Source organism: Lathamus discolor, chromosome 6 (genome assembly GCF_037157495.1).
Source record: "Lathamus discolor isolate bLatDis1 chromosome 6, bLatDis1.hap1, whole genome shotgun sequence".
NCBI lineage: Eukaryota > Metazoa > Chordata > Aves > Psittaciformes > Psittacidae > Lathamus > Lathamus discolor.
The window spans coordinates 56,424,194-56,441,590 of record NC_088889.1 but is presented as its reverse complement, the minus strand read 5'-3'; the positions used below and the strand labels follow the sequence as shown (position 1 = coordinate 56,441,590).

The 17,397-nt window shown below is 37.6% G+C and overlaps 1 protein-coding gene across 6 annotated transcripts in view; it reads right to left on the bottom strand.

The window, feature by feature from the left end:
• SOX6 (SRY-box transcription factor 6) overlaps nucleotides 1-17,397 on the bottom strand; it is a 322,923-nt gene that overhangs the window by 85,966 nt on the left and 219,560 nt on the right. For all 6 annotated transcript variants that reach the window (XM_065682941.1, XM_065682940.1, XM_065682945.1 and 3 more), the window contains exon 8: nucleotides 9,767-9,846. In XM_065682941.1, the coding sequence (XP_065539013.1) occupies nucleotides 9,767-9,846 (80 nt within the window). The remainder of the gene's footprint in view (nucleotides 1-9,766; nucleotides 9,847-17,397) is intronic.

Genomic DNA, 17,397 nt, shown 5'->3' with positions numbered 1-17,397 from the left:
TAATGTAGACAATCTGAGTTGAAGGGATCTAAAAACATAATTATTCTCCTAATCCTACAGGGGATAAAATCAGTTCAGGCCTGAAGATGGTTGTGCAATTGCTGCTTCTAGTGTAGACCTTCTAGGTTTTTCAACCTGGCAGCAGACAGAAAAACAGAGGCATAAGTAGAAGAAAAAGAAATCAGGAATTGGAAAAAAATAAGTGGCAATAAATCTTCACTGGAAATATTTCTTAAGATCTGGCATAGGTCCATGGGTTCATTCACAGCTGGCCATCCAGATGGAGAAATTGTCTAATATGACTGCAGTATTTCCCTGTGTAGAACTGTACAGACACAGAACAAGAAAGCAATGCTCTCTGGCCACTGCTAATCATACTGAAAGGCAAAAGCACTACAGTTGAATTCCTACAGGCTCCCATGACAGAATAATGAGACACCATCCCAATAATAAATGGGTGCCAGCCAGGAAAAAGGAAGAGTCCCATTTAAACTACCTCTCTCAATTCCCATGTCTGAATCCCCACCTTGTGAGAAGATGCTGAGACAGCTCTACATTTAAGGGCTGAATTTTTGAAAGTGCTGCTTGGGGTTTGAAGCTGTAATGTTTTCCTACTTTTAGAAGAGAAATAAAGAGCTCATGCGATAGCTCACAGCCATTCTATTATTTTCACTGGTGAAAATGGACGAAAGGCAGGGATATAATAAATATATACTGGCTCTACTGATCAGGAGAAGCTTTATCAGTCAGCTGGGGCACATCTGGGAAAAAAAGTCACTCAGGTGCATCTATAGCATCCCATTCAATTAACATACCATTAAAAATGGTTTGCCCCTGTTCGGCCTGCTGTGCTATCTGATAAGTCAACATATTTAAAATGTACATTTAAATACAGGAAACAGTGCAATGTTTTCTTTGTGAAGCAAAAAACAAGTCCAGTTTACAGGTATTTTAAAGCATTACAAATAATTGTGCTTTACAGGCTGCTTAGCAGATCTCTCTCACTGATTTTTACTTTATATTTAGAACTTTCATGCACCTTCAAGGAAAATTAAATAATTTCCTTAAAGGAAGTGCACACAAAATTATGCAAAACATATTCAAATGGGTTTATAAAAATTACATCAAAAAAAAAATCACATTTGCACCTCAAAACCAGGTAACTGGGAAGTTACTATTACAAATTTATTATAAACTGATGCATTTTACACAAGTAAATATGAATTTGGACTAAGAATGCCATGATTTTAGAACTGTGGTGGGTGTGACGGTATTTCAGCAACAGTACGGGGACCAGATTGAGATGGTTTTGACGCGTGATCTTAGCCCTCCCCTAGGTGTAGTAGACTGCAGTAGAAGAGATAGCCTGTACTGGATGAATTACTATGGATAGATCACAGATGTGTTATGTGACTTGTTTTGTTTCTAGTGTTTAGAACAAATGATGCAACTTCTCTGAAAGAACTTTACCTCTTATTTCTTTGCTTCCAAACACACCAGTGAACATGACAACACACTCAACTATTCCTGCACCTGAAAAATTTCTTCATCTTTTCTCATACTCAGCTATTTGTTATGATTCATGCACAACACCAAAATACATGCTCTATTGTGCTTCACTATATTTTGTGAATAATTCCTTCAAGTTTTGAATAATTCCTGATGTTTAAGCATGATGTGTTTTTCTTCCTACATTCCTTAAGACACTCCTCCCTCCAGTCTTTTTCTCGGGACACTTTCAGCCTTCTGTGTGTCTCCAGCCTTCATGCTGAGACTTAAGAAAAGACAAATGATACCAATACTTTCTGTGAGTTAGGATACTTCTCTAGTTTCTCAATCATATGGATTCTAAAAACTTCACAGACCAAATACATCACAGACAAACAGCGTGTTGGAGGCAATACCATTCCTATTTCATTGTCTAGAAAGACTCAGTGATAGCAATAGCAACACAGAGAATTAATGAGTTTGATTTCATCTTCTATGAATTTCCCTTTATTTCTGAATCGGAGCAGTGGAAATACTTTATTATAATCAAAGATTCTCTGAAATAAGGCAGGTGATGATCTTTCTACTCTATGCATTTTTAAAAGAATTCTTCAGCTTCTTTTAAGCATGTGTGTTTTGGTATTTTTACACCTAGAAGCTCTCATCTAACCATCCTTGTTCTTAGAACTTTTAATTCAGATGAAAGGTGAGTTGTTAAGATGTTTTGTTGTGTTTTTTTTCTGTAGCAATTAGTCAGGAAGGAATGATGATACAGAAGCATATTATTTTCCTTTATGTATAAAACTAACTTGATAATCATTTTTGTCTTTAATCTGATTGCTGCTAAGTTCCTAAACATCAAAATATGTTAACACCTTCACACAAAAAAATCCTACATGTTTGTAATTTGTAGCCAAATTAAGCAGCTTGCTCTACAGTTATCAGAAGTATAATAAAATTCCAGAAACATATTCACTTGCAGCTAATTCCTGTAAGGCATACACCATATACATTTCTAGAAAGCTTGAAGGAATCCAACTGCCAGCTCAGAGTATGCCTCCCAGTCAGCCTATTCCCCAAAGGGATGCCACAGTTTTAAAAGAGCTTTAAAAAAATGTGCTCATCCCCTGATGGCACTCTATAGTACTGGTGCCTCTGGTGCTCTGTCAGTAAATGCATCAGTAGCTTATTTGCTTCTTACTGGCTTCTGAGTGAATACATACCCCAGAGAGGGAGCTTTGCAAAGCACAATTACTTTTAAATAGAGATTTGGCTTTCAGTGAGGGGCAGCCAGTGGTTAAGACAGCAAGAACGTCTTGTTGACGCTGGGGGCTCAGACTCCTCCAGTCACTTGGGCTCAAGCTTCTGCCTTGATACAGACTGAAGAGACACAGGAAACCTCCTGCAATCCAGGCTATAAGGATGACATCCTTTTTAACATACAAGTTTCCAGATAAGTGAGTTTATGTTTGTGCCATTTATAATTTCAGTGCTAAATTCTCCCTGGAACAAAGCTTATGAGCCTGGAAGGCAGCTGTTCTGCTTGGTAAGATCTAAAGGTGAAAAAGATAGACATCATCCCAGATGTCTGATCCCAAGATGCCAAATAGAAAAGTCTTCCCTCTTGGTAGAGGAGAGAAGGTGCAGGAATGAAGCACTTCCAAAAGTGGAGGAGTGGTTAGTCATCTGAAGGGAACAGAAATGGGGAGCTACCAACACCAGGCTGGGTGACAGTCCAGTGACTAGTGTCCTATCTGCAGTGAGGGGAAACACAAGGTCAGGACCAGACCTAGGCTTGCCACAGCCAAGATAAGTACTAAAGCTGCTGCAGACTATAGAAACAGTCTCTTTCTTAAACATTCCTATAAATTTTTTATTAAATAATGTGACACTGTCCCATTAAGCAAGAATGGGAATAACAAAGACATGCTGTTTAAAGCAGTCATTGGAGATGCAGGGCATTAAATGGGTGAGAAAAGGGTCTTGCAGCTGCAATGTTGCTGTGCCAGGCTGATCACTCTAGCTAATAGATTTGTTTGCTTCTCTGTCCATTTTGACTAACTGGAAATAAATAGGGAGACTCCCTCTCATTTTGATCAGGAATGCCATTACTGGAGGAGCTAGGAAAATCCCCCTAGCCAAAATTTCATCAGACTTGATATTTTACTGTTTTTGATGGGATGTTTTTTACTGTTTTTGATGGGATGTTTTTTACTGTTTTTGATGGGATGTTTTTTTCCTTATTAACATCACTTTGCCAGATAATTCAGGGCTGAAGATGAGAAGGAGTAGGAGAAGATAGTGTATTGAGAAAATCTGTGAAGAAAGGAGGTTATATGGTAAAATATTGAACCAATGACATCATTTTCATTGATACTGCCACTGATATAATTCAACTTGATAACACAGATATTACATACAGGGACATAAACATTCATGTAGAGAAAGGCAGAAATATAACTATTTCATTGATTTTAATTAAATTTTCCTAAGTATGGCAAGGTTGGCATATTTTTAATTTTATTTTCATTAAAGGGCTTGCATGATCTCTCAGAGCCCTAATAAAATCTTTCAACCTCTTTCCTTCCTCTGCTACAACCTAAATTTCTACGTAAGAAAAGGAGCAAAATATTTAATTTACTACCTCCATGTACTGAAATTTGCACACACCATTCCCTTAATTTAGGCCACTATTCACTGTATTATAATAAGGAACATTCTGTTAAAATATGCCCACCTAGAGCTCAGTAGTCTTTGAATGCTAGATAAAATCATTCTATAAGGCTAATGAAGACAGAAACTCTGTCTGTAACAATATTAAGTTTGTTTTCTCTAGTGATTCGAAGAAGTGAGCAATCTGTCAGTAATACATTGAGGGAAATTACTTGTCTTGTAGGAATTCCTGCTGACAGTCACTCACTCACAGTGCTGACCCAAACATCTACCCACTGACAAACAAATTACAGTATCTAACTCTGAAAAGGTTAGTAGGTGTTTTTAATTTTGATTGGTTTCACCAAACCTCTTTCACATTTACCCAATCACCATTCTTCATTGTGTTAAAAAAAAAAAAAAAAAAGAAAGAAAGAAAAGAAAAGAAAACCCTGTGGTTTTTTCATTTAAAAAAATTATTATTGCCTATATCCGAGAGTGTTATGTCAAATAAAACTGTTAAACTGTGTCTAACCAACATTAAGACTGGCAGCCCTGCCAGTGACTGACTGGGTGAGTGAACACATTACTGAGACAGCATTGTAGAAATTAATTTTCTTCAATAAAGTGATTTTTAAGGCTCATATATTTCACAATCTAAACATATGTCACTGTTTCATAAACAAAATAAATGGATTAAAATAATACATTACCAATATGCTGACACATGGAGATATTTTAATTAGAAATACTTAAGCTGCGTGATATTTAACTGCTATATTTGTTGAAGAGGAGCATGCATCATTGCATAAGACATAAGGCAGGTACATCACTTTGCATGATGCGGTACCAGAGTGGGACCAAATCACTTCCAGTGTGAGCTATCACTATCAGATCACATTAGCCCCACAAAAAATTGCTTTAAGATTACAACATATAGAGGAAACTCTGTAAGAGCAGCAGTCCGCTAAAACATCTTTTTCATTGAAATAATAAGTCACCAGAATTCTAGTTCCTGAGAATAATATTTCTTCATAAAAAGCCACATTTAACATCTTAGCTATTTAAAGGCCGTATTTACATGACTGTCGCATTACATTGGCCGCTTTCCTGCACATTCTTCTTGACATACTTTAAGGACCAGCACTAAAATAGCTGAGGAAAGCAAATGTCAACTATGCCCTGAAATTTATATGTGTGAGAGAATTGGAATAAGTAGAAATGTAATATATTGTTTACTGTACTGAGTGCCCTCTGTTCTCTAAAGGTCAAAAGCATTGTAACCTTAGAGTTACAGTTTCTGATTGTTCCCAGGGTTAAATTCATTATAAAAATTAATGGTTCAAACCCCTCAACCTTCAGATATATGAGTATTCATGCCTCCATCTGCTGAACTGTTCAACTAAAAATAGCATTCTTTGGCCTTCCCTTTACTAATATTGTGCCCCTGAGGCAGGCTATGCAATGCTTCAGCAGCACACTAGATCTGCACCCAGCAGTATAAAAAAAGGTCATTCACTTTTTCTGCAATTAGAAGAGAGTATGGAGGAGTAGGATGAGATGGGGGTGAAGAAAACAGACAAATATGTGTTTAGTTAAAATTTAATTTTTTTTAAAATGGATTATAAAAACTTCAGGCTTCAAAAACACAGCTGCAACTATAGTTAAGACTTGCCAAGGTTCATTAATGTTATAAGCGATAAATTTTGAAGGACAAATTACACAAATAGTTTGGTGAAAGAGTTATGAACGAAAGCTTTCTTGTTTTGCTTTTTTTCCTAGAGCTCACTTTGTTTAGGAATAACTTCATCTAGCATCATTGTAGTGCTTCCATTTCTATCAACAGTTTATCAGTTGTGGTTGAGAGAGTTGCAACATTTCCTTATTTACCTCATAGAACACTTTGTAGAAATATCTAGAGAAAAGGCAGATTTTTTTTTTCTTTTAAAAACAATAAAGACCATATATTAACATTCCTTGTTTGAAAGTAAGGACATATAGGTGCCACTTCTGCCACGGAGACTTCCCAGTAATTAGGTTACTGCTACAAGCACCATGAGAGCTGGGAAAATCCATTTCCTGATCAAGTTCACTCATTTAGGAAGATTACTGGGCACATATTATCCGAAATCATTTAATATCAGTGCAATCATCTGACAGCTAGGGAAAAATTTCAGGGAAATGGGAAAGGAGAGAAACTCCAGAGAAATTGGATATAAAAAAGAGGAGCAAAGGGAAAATTATTGATGTGTTTTGCTGCTCACACTGATTAATTAAAGCGACATGCTTCTGTTACACACATGCATCAGAGCTGGTTCACACACCACTATGCATACCTGCTACAGGTGTATTTGGTGATATATCTGTAAATTATTTAGCAGAAGGTTGATTTGACACGATTCACTCACAGTTGTTTGAAGCTGGAGGGGTGAACAGAAGTAGCCTGGCCCTTCCTCTTAGACCGTACCTACAGAACTGTCCCCACATCAGCAAGACCCTCCCTCATACTGAGATTCCTAACAAGGCTTGGTCCACATATTTAAATCTTTGGCGAAGTTGTTGAGATACTGGTGAGACTGGGCTGAGCTGACAACAGGCAGTATGGAACACAACATCATCAATGACACCTTCGTGAAATAAAAAGAAACTATCTGATGTCAATACAAAGCAGAGCAAGCCACCACTTCAGGAACACGGACTGGCATAAACGTGGTAATTACTATGCTATTTTATGATATTCAAAGCTACAACTGAATATCAATGGTATTTTAACACTAGCTGATCAATGTGATACAAACTCTTAAGAGTGGATGGGTCAAAGAGGTCTGTTGCTAAAGGAGAACTTAATACTTTCATTTTACATTTTACTTCATTTTTTTTTTTAATACAAGGTCCATGAGAATGAAAGTAGTTACTTGAGAAATTCCTAGATATAATTTCAACAGCTTTTTAACATAACCCGCAGGTGAACACAGACATACAATTCAGAGAAAATATGTTTTGATACCAATGTGCTAAATACCTTGAGTAAGATGGGCAAATTATTAATTACAAATTGCCCACTGGAGAAATGTCCTCTGTGTAACAATTGCTATTGTTACACAATGTACCTGGGAGTAAGATATTTTCTGTGCTATTAGATTCAGAACTTCCATAGAAGTTGTCTTAACACACAGAAAGATGAGAACACAGCATTGTTGCTAGCTCCTACATAAACAATGATCATCCCAAAAACTCATAAGTGAAAAAAGATGAGAGATTACAAGATAGAAGCTGACAGAATTTCCACTGCAGCTGGATATGGATTATGGAATATGATTTTGGAACTAATAATAATGCTCTGGTAAAGTTAAGATGTTAGATCTACTGCAAAGCTTTTTACTTTAAATGGCTTTCCCTTCCCAAGTTTTCCAAACATAGATATTACATGCACGCTCACATGTAGAAACAAAACCAAACCTGCAAATTAATTAGCTATTTCTCACACTGGCTGAAAGGAGCAGAGATTAGTTTTGTGATCAGTATTTTTAAGCAGTTGGGAAATACTCCGATACCATGGTCACAGTATTCATGTAAATAAATAAGAGGGTGGGGCACATGGAAGAAAGGAAACAAAACAGAGAAAGAAGGGGGAAGGGAAGCAAAGATGGAAAAATAAGCCGAAATGCTACACCCCTAACAGTCTTCATGACACATCAGGTATAACAACAAATTCTCTCCAACAAACACACCCAAATAAGTGCTCATTTAGGGCAGGGAACACTTAGGGGATTGACACAAAGAAAATAGCACGAATAAATAAAATTTACTTCAGCCATTTGAGAAATGAGCAGGTATCAACTGAAGGTTAAGTACTCTACTATTTAAGCTCTCATGACCATGAAACATTAAAGGCTTTGAAATCCCATAAAAGTGAAATTAAGATAAAATAGAAAAGGGCGAAACAAACAAAAACCCCCTCTTTTACAACAAATATGTCTGAAGGAAAATTTAGGCCTCTCTAGCACTTGTATGTTTCTGAATTTATCAGCACCACTGTCTTTGCTGATTGTTTTCTCTCTACTTGAGCTCATCATGTTTAACAGTTCAGTTTATAATTTCTGCAGATTAATGAAGTTGTACTATTGCTGTAGGTTCTAATCAAGGCTGATGTGCAAAAAGATCTGTGGGTCAAGCTACAAATGGATCTTATAAAAGAAAAGAATATTAGTGGTTTAGATCCTGTTTCCTTTCAGGTTGAACAGTTTTTATCCTTTTCTGCCTTGCAGTCTTATGTAGACTCACTATTTGTTATGCTGCATTTCAAAAGTAGCAAAAATAGTCTCTATTCACAAAGCTGATTTCTAAAGTCTTTTCTCAACTAAACCTAATGAGACTTCTGCTTCAATAAGTATTCAAATACAGATTTTCAAAGATACCTTGTTATTTTTCCTTTTGAAAAACTTCTCTTTGGTTTGAAGCCTGTCCAAAGTACAGTCTTAATATAATACTATCATGACCCAACAGTATTTTTTTGGAGATCTTTCCCTGCAGTATCAGGGTATTCTCTTTTCAAGTTTTGATTATAGGTTAGGTCAGACCTAAGCTCAAGGGTCTTTTTCACCAGCTCTGGACCACCAGTGAACACTGAATTCTGGTCCCATTCTCACTTATCCTAAATAAACTCTGTGACAAGAATATCAGCAATAGGTAAATATGAGAGGATTTTTAATTTGCTTTGGTCCCTCTGGAAAATGATATAATTGTACATGGATAAGCAAAGTAGATATTCAGCTATTAGCATGGTAGCTATTTGTTACTCTAGGCACAATTTAGTCTTATTTTGCATCTGAACCCAACTCTAACCTAACTAATACAGGGGTTTCAAAGGTTTACTTGCAAATAGTTACATGCATCTTTAATGGCCTTTCCTCTCATGCTCACTGTCACTTCCTTTCCACGCATTTTAACTCTGACAGCTTTAGACTATTTCTTCATTATTTATAACATTGTTGTGTCTTTTCTTGTGAAATTAAAAACTTCTAGCCACAAAAAGCTAGCTAATAATACGGTACATAAATCTTTCTTTCACAACATTTCATTCTATATATGCCAAAAATGAATGAATGACCAAACCAAGTCTCCTGACCATGCTTGGCTTCTGACCAGCTTAATGCACAGAAAGGCTGAGATTACCTAGAGACAAAAGCTAAAGAGTTTGCAATTTCTTGTATTGTCAGCACCACACTGTCTGAAATAAGGAAAATACCCCAGTAAGACACATTCATTTTGATACACTCACTGGTCCAATTAAAGGTAGTGCATTGCAGTTACAAGGGAGAGACTAAATGAAAATAAAGTACAAAAAGATCTTTTAACTTATCTCCCATCAACTGGTCATATAATTGAAAAAAATACTATTAACTCTGCCAATATAAAATACACAGAACAATGTCTTTCACTCACAGTATCAAGGTTGGCCACATGGAGCTACATTTGCAGTATCGTAAGTACATAAGGTGTTAATCCTCCTGGGCTGTGCTCAAAAATTATTTAACATTCAGACTATTATTTAGCATACAGCTGGTTAGCAGTTTTCCCCTAAAATGTTGGCTTCAATCCCACATTTTTTTGTTCTGGCACATACCTGGAGCTGTAAAGGGCTGAGTCCAGAAGCAGCAGCAGCTGCCATTGTTGATGGAATGAACTGCACAGGGTAGTTATCACCTGTCGGGAGAACAATGCGTGCAGGTTCAGACAATGAGCAGAGAATAGCAGCAGACAAGTGCAAACATGGACCTAGGATTGTCTGTGCTCCACAGCACTCCTCTAAGCCTAAACATCTGCAAAAACAAAAGGCTTCGCTGGGCATGGACTTGCCATTCTCCCTTGGAACTTTTTGTTAGCAGATAGCTGGTAGGCAAACTGGCAAAACATAAATGTGATACTTGTGATTTTCATTTTCAAAAGCAGATGTTCAAATCAAGTGTATAAGCTTGGGCACAGAATGGGCCTTAAGGCCATAGACACACAGGCAAGATACCCCCGGAAAACCCAGTGGTTCCCAGAGGAAAAAATACTGTTGTCACCATGTGTTTCTTAAAACAGAAGAAATAAGTTACAACTCAAACAAATTTCATTGCTGTTTAATGCAAGGTGGTTTCTTTCCAGTACTGAGTGGCCCTTTAATGGGAAAGCTATCTATTTGGCTCACAGGTTGAGGATGGTCCTGGTTTTGCTTTGAGGATCTCTGTCTTGGGACACCTCCTTTCACGTAGCCGTAGAGAAGAGCAAAATGAAATCAGTTTTAAAAATAGCTTGAAATATAATTTTAACTTTCTTTTAGATCTGGGACCCTAATGAAGTTGGTAGATTAGGTTCAGTTACACGAAGATTCAGGCACTTAAATTTCTGTACACTCTTCGTTGGAAACTGAAAAATCTGTGCCCTCTGCATTGAGGGGACTACAAATGCTCCAGAAAGCAGGAGATACGATTGATCCAAAATAAGAATGCTGACATTATACCTTATAGCATCTATGGGTGTTCCTACATATCTGCATCACACAGTGCCATTGGGACTATTAACCAATGTAAAGAAAGAAGGCAGGCTGAAATACTTTAGCAGTGTAATCTGTGTAATATAAAAATTCATACAGCGACAGATAAATGACACAGTAGCTATTATTTAATGGCATATCACTTTGGATTAAGCTATTTATTTAAAGTCAGCGTTATGTACTATCTACAGGATACATTTTAACTGGCTGCTCCTCTGTACATTTTTGTGATTTACAGTAATCAGTCTGTTTTACATAAACTTTTCCACACTAAAAGCAGAATGTAGCAATGAGGGAAAATACAGAAATCTGAAATAATATAATAAGGACATTCCAAGAGTTAGATTTTTTTTGCCATCCCCCTCAAATTAATAATGATAGCTGAGCCTTTGTAGTCACTGGAGTCCTCAGAACCCTCCAGTTTTACCACCTGAAGTGCTGTTGTATTCAGCTGACTTTAAATGTTTTGTTGTTTCACTTTTTTAATAAATAGTACATGTCTAATCCAGAAGTTCTCTTTGTATCATATCCATAATACCTCATCGGGCCATTGAGCACAGTACGCGCCTGTACACAGTCCAGTAACAATTGGATTCTGATTGCATATGGAGCTTTGCTACAATGCATTCAATAACACTATATCGTACTGGTCTCCTATGGAGTAATGTTCAAAATACCTCCTCTTATTTTCCCCCTTCCACGAGGTTGATTTTAATTTGCAATGATGTTGGGGGTTTTTCTTAAAAAAAAAAAAAAAAAAAAAAAAAATTGTAAAAACTAAAAAACCAACCCCTAGATCCTTTTCTTAAAGTACTAAAGCTGTCTCTTTACAGTTTAATAATTCTACTCATCTATTTGATATTTATATGAAATTATCTGAATAAATAAGATCTAAATCTAAGTTAAATAATGTTTCTTTCAGAAATATCTTACAAGATTTTAAAAAAAATCACAAAGATGTTGAATTAGTGATGCTTTAAATGGGAGCAAAGGGGGGGAATAACCATCCGACTTATCAGCATGGACTGCCTTGCAGAGTATTTCGGAGGCATTCTTTCTTTAAATATCATGAATTATTCATTCCTGTTCCGTACAGCAGTCTCTTCTTTCTCCCTCCCCCTCTGCATACACTTTTTAAGTTCAATACCAGTTGCTTTATTTGTACTAAAACATTTTCCATGTCAAACATATTTTAAAAAAAATCAAACTCTAAAAGAATTCCCTGCGGCACTCCTTTTTCACAGCTGTCATGCTCCTATGGTTTGAAATAGCCGGATATTTTATACACACGCGTGCACACACAGAGGTTTTGTCTTCGCAGTTAATTTAATAGTGTCTCTACCACACCCTGTAGTGTTCTCTTGCTCACCTGCTGGCTACAGTTCATTCTTCTGTTACGGGAAAAGTAACGTTGTAGTTATGTAATTTATTTGTTATTGAAACATAATACTGCCCCTTTTCCCCCCTCCTTTTAACATATTAAATTATGGTTAAGTCCTGGTATGTCTATGCTGAGAACAAAAATTAATACTCTCTCAGCTCTGGAGTACCTCCCTGACACTAAGCAGTAAAAGCGGAGCAAAGGTATTCTTTTCTCCCTTGAGGAAACTGAGCATGCAGGGAATGGACTGGTTTTAATTTTTAATTACATATTTCCCCCTCTCATTTTCTCAGTTCAAGAATGGATCAAGAAGATTCTCAGTAGCTGTCTTGGCAAGAAATCAGTCAGTGTATTGTAGCAATTTTTAAAAAATTTGTTTCTTGATTTGGAATGCTTGCATAAGAACCCATTATTTTAAATTTGTACAAAAGGCAGCAGAACATGTTCAAACAGGTTTGCTTTAGGTACCGGTGTGTGCTGGCCTTTGATAACCAGGGGTGAGAGGAATGCCAGAAGAACAAACCCTGTCCCATTTTGCAAACTGATCTCTTCGATCTCCTCGCTGTGCTGATTGTCTATTTACATTTGGCTGCTGTTGTTTATATATAAATCGGTGTTTACAAGCCATAGAAAAGTATGCCAGACTTCTGTTCCATTTGTCAGGTTGAGCAACATTTCCAAATGAATAAAAGCAGTGAGCAATTGTGCTGTGTAATTCTACATAGAAACAATGTAAATGTTTCTTTTTGTCTTGGATGAAGCGATGAAGCTTAGTGGACATTATTTATAGGATACATGGACTTAGTTTCCAGATCAAGGCTCTGTGAACTGTAAGGAAAGGATGTCTGGCTCTTTTGAGACTCAGAGTAGAGGAAAGGTGTTGCTTATTACTCGTCTTCCCTAAAGCACAACCGTAAGACATACACTGATTCTCCTTATCTGACTTACAAAGCCTCTGTTTTCCCCATTTTGGGATTATAACTTAAAATCTGCCTCTTCATGCATGAATCTTAGACTGCCACTTGCACTCTCTCCATGTGTACCCACAGGAAACAGAGTTGGAGGAGACTTAAGAGATACAAATTCCAGGGCCTTACTCTCCCAGGCATACTGAACAGGCTGAGGAAAGCATCTCTCTCCTCAGCGTGTAGTCAGGATACAGCAAGTCGGGATACACGCCTGCAATATTCCCGTACAGAGCATGCATTTGTTCGTGCAAATGCATCAGGATTGAGAAAGATTTTACTACAGGTAACTGGCTATGGCAACACTATGGAACATCTCCCCTGTCCAAAGACACCACCTTGGTTCTGCCTTAGATCTGAGCAGGGCTTGCTTCAGCACTGCCTTGTTGCCATCCTCATTTCACAGCAAAATCAGTTGCCCCAACAATTGCCTGTCTGCAGGTAAAGAACTTCAGTGCAAACTCCCAGCTCAAAATACTCAGCTGCCCCCTACCATTTCCAGCTCTTACCTCAACATTTAGGTGCGAGGCACATATAGATTGCTACAACAAATCCTGAGGTTACAAATTCCTTGTTCCAACCAGTAAAACCCAACAGGGAACACATGGCAGACTTTAATGCAGTCCTGAGGGATTTCCATTGGAAACAAGACTCATGTAGCACCTCTGCCATGCAAAGATACATGGCCAACTCAGTACACAGTTGATCTGATGTATGCTTTCTGTTCTCACCTGCCAACAGGAACAGCAGCCTAATGAAAGTGGAGTACTGTGCTATATAAAATTTCAACTACCTTACAGCTTTAAGGAAAAACTTCTGAAAGGTCTCTTCCAAATGGAAACTGCAATGATGGATATCGGTGAAATCCAGCAGACCTAGGATGATGTTAGTTACGTGGATTAGCTACTGTAATTGAGGAGTTTAATTAGTTTGATGACAAATATATCACAAATTCTTTGGTCCAGCTGGGTGACAATAAGCCTGACATTTTTGTTTGTTTTGCTTTACCTAATTTTACTTTCATTGATTTCAAAGGAGTTACTATTTATTTGCCCCAATGCAAGTAGGAACCAGGCCAAAACATTGGCTCTATTTCTCACTATTTTTGCCACCAGCCTAGGAAAACTGTATCCGTTTTCACATTTCATTGTATTGCCAGCACAGCAAAAATCTCTCGGATATTATTTTTGTGTATAAAGTAGAATGACCTAGGTAGGCAGATAGGAGCTGTTTCTTAGCATTCTAATCATCATCTTTATATACTTTATGTGTGAAATACAAATAAATGCTTTGACAATACACTGCAGCATATCAAAACCTTTTAACACAGAGGTTTACAATCTCCATACCTTATGTCTGTATTTTCAGTAATCTTTTTCAGAGATACTTTCCACATCTGGTAAAGAACTGACATAATAGAAGACTATCAAGCAAGAGTGATCATTCATTTCCAAGTCACATGGAAATGCAGCCAGCATGGAGAGCTGTCACTCTCCACTCAGAGCAAATTGGAGCTCTGTTTGAGCTCTGCTCAAAGTATGGTCTGGCTCCTCCCTAGCATTACTTTATATCAATACTCCATCACCATTCTACTTCCCCATTCCTTCTTAGCCACAAAACTTGAAGGAGGTAATACTTCAGGCACTGCAAGATGGTGGAGGAAACTGTCTTCCTCATTATGCCACTCACTGTCTTCTCTTGACCCAAAACACTAATGGGGACAGGATAATCACATTCAGGGATACTCCAGTCCACTAACTTTTCCTGGACGCATGAGGCTGGTTAAGTGAAGGGAAATTTGAACTGGAAGAGGAGGTATAACGGTACTTATGTTACCCACTAGTTCCAAGTAGTAAGTGTAGTGGTCACAGTCCGAAAGACAGCACAGTTGCTTTGCTGTACTTGGAATACAAAATAATTATATTAACTGCATAGCATCTCTGGGCAAGTATTAGCTTCCTAACAGCTGCCAGTCTCAGCTTCCCACTGGAATAAGTGGTTACCCCCACAACCAGGTACTCTACGAGGCTCGTCAAGCGCCTGCAGGTCAATAGTCACAACAGTCATTTGAGATGCACAGCGCCCTAAAGTTTTAATTAATCCAGTATACAGTATAAATACCGAAATATGTATAAAAAATTAATTAGGTGGTCTATGCAGCTCTGATTTCTCAATTAGTACTTATCATGCCGGAAAATTATATTACATGACTTTGAGATACATAAGGAAGCATGGGGCTTTGGGGATTTTTTTTTCCTAATGTAATTATTACTTGTCATCAGCACTTGCTAACTTTGGACTGTTTCACCTCCTAGAGCTCCAAAATATTGTGGGGGGAGGGAGGAGAAGGGGGTGAAAAGAGGTTTACAGCAATCTCATGCTATGGGTCCTGCCAGGCAGTAGGAAACTCTGTCCTGTCAGGCTTCAATATGAAACATAGTTGTATATCAGCGATTTCTCAGGTTTTCTGTTCATAATGACTTTCTAAGCTCAGGAGTTTGGGAGCAACTAAGGAACGTGCTGGAAGGGACTCAGAAGCTAATAAATTCTCCTCTCTTCCATAGGTCCTTCAATTGAGGACATGACCTAGTGTAGTTTGTTATAGGAATGCCATTTTCTTACTTCAAGGCAGTTTACGTGCAGATTTGCACCCGTACTCAGTAACTGCTATCTTGGCATTGAACTAAACAGCCATGAAATCATTTCCCACTTAGTCCGTGAAGATATATCTGCATGGACATGTGCACATAATCTTATCCCTACTTGTACATCAAGGCAGGACTTCTCATCCTGACTGCTCTGTCACACTAACACCGATATGCTGCTTCCAAGTTGAAGCTGGCTTATATCTAGCCCACTTTCTTTGAGGACAATGCAAATTAAGTGACTGCACACACAGTATTTGACATTCCTTCAATGACACAGTTTTAAAAGTACGCAGCTCCCATAGTTTCTATTTTTTAGATCCCTTTCACTGTATTTTCTGAAAGTCAAAGAAAAGTGATAGTGTCAAAACTCAGTCTTGCCTAGATCAAACTAGAGTAAAATGAAATAGAACCTAAACAGACAACCAAGAAGAAAAATGAAAGTATCTGAAGGGTTAATCCATCTGCTACCTTTCCTCAGAAGTATAAGCAAGTTTAAACTGACAGTTCTAGAGGTAAAAGTTTCATTTCTCATGAAAGTAGAAGAGTACAGGTAGTAGCAGTCAAGTTCATAAATATTCCTCAGAAATTACTTTGGAGAACCCTCTGTATGAAAGAGTGTAGCTTAATCTCCAGTTTCATTAATTCCTTAACTACTGTGCCGAGAATGCCAAAAATAGGATTTAATCAATTCCAAGTGTAGTTAATGGCATTTTTTTATCATTATGTCTCTCCAACAAAAACTACTGACCTGCCCAGCTACCTTTGGCACACACACTGTAAAATTTAATAAATATATTAAAAATATAAATATTCTCATTTCTTGCAAGTCACTGGGAATAATCAGATCATTGTGACTTCTGGTCTTTACTAGCAACAGCTGCGTATAAACCACTAACATACTAGCCAACAGCTTAGCTGTGTTCTGAGGTATCTAGGCCTTGATTTTTGCCTGCACTTCATTCTTTAAACCTGTATTACAGATTTCTCCTTCTGTTTTCCAGCAAGTAAAAAAGTGCCCTAGATCAGTATCACCTGCTGCTATGAGGTCAACAGGATCACACATAAAGCAGTATAAGCTTGATAAAGTGTTAGGATAAGTACTGTAAGAAACACTTTAGAATAAGTGCAGAAATCTGTTCTTGTGCGGGAAATCACGCTGGTACTCTTCTTCCCAAGTCATTATTTTACAAAGCAGCCTAGAAAGCCAAAATCAACACAACACAATCTGACATATCAGCTTTCAGGGAGAAGAACAACCAGCAGCTTAATCATTAATAGTCACTCTTCAGAAAGTATCTCAGATTAATATGGGGAAAGGAAGGAAACTAAAGCACATGCTTTCTCTTGGCTGTGAGAAGAAAATTATTAGCCAGTGTGTCACAGACAGTTTCCATGAGTGGCAACTCTTATGTCTGTGGAGACAAAATATTCTTCACTTTGGTCCCCAAAGGTGGTCACAAGGTGGTGATGTGTGTGAATAACCATTATCCTGTGCCATCTAGAGCTAGGTGTCTTTCAGAGCTCTATTTCAGAGCACTGCATAGAGTGCAACAGTTTGTGAAAGAGGAGAACTTTCAGATTTCTAAACCTGAAAATAAGATGATAACAAAGATAACAACAAAGGACAAAGATTCCATGTTTAAAAAAGAATGTCTCTAGTCTAAAGGGACAGAAGAGAGTGGGACAAATGGAAATACTGAAATCCTGCTTGGCCTCTCCTCATCT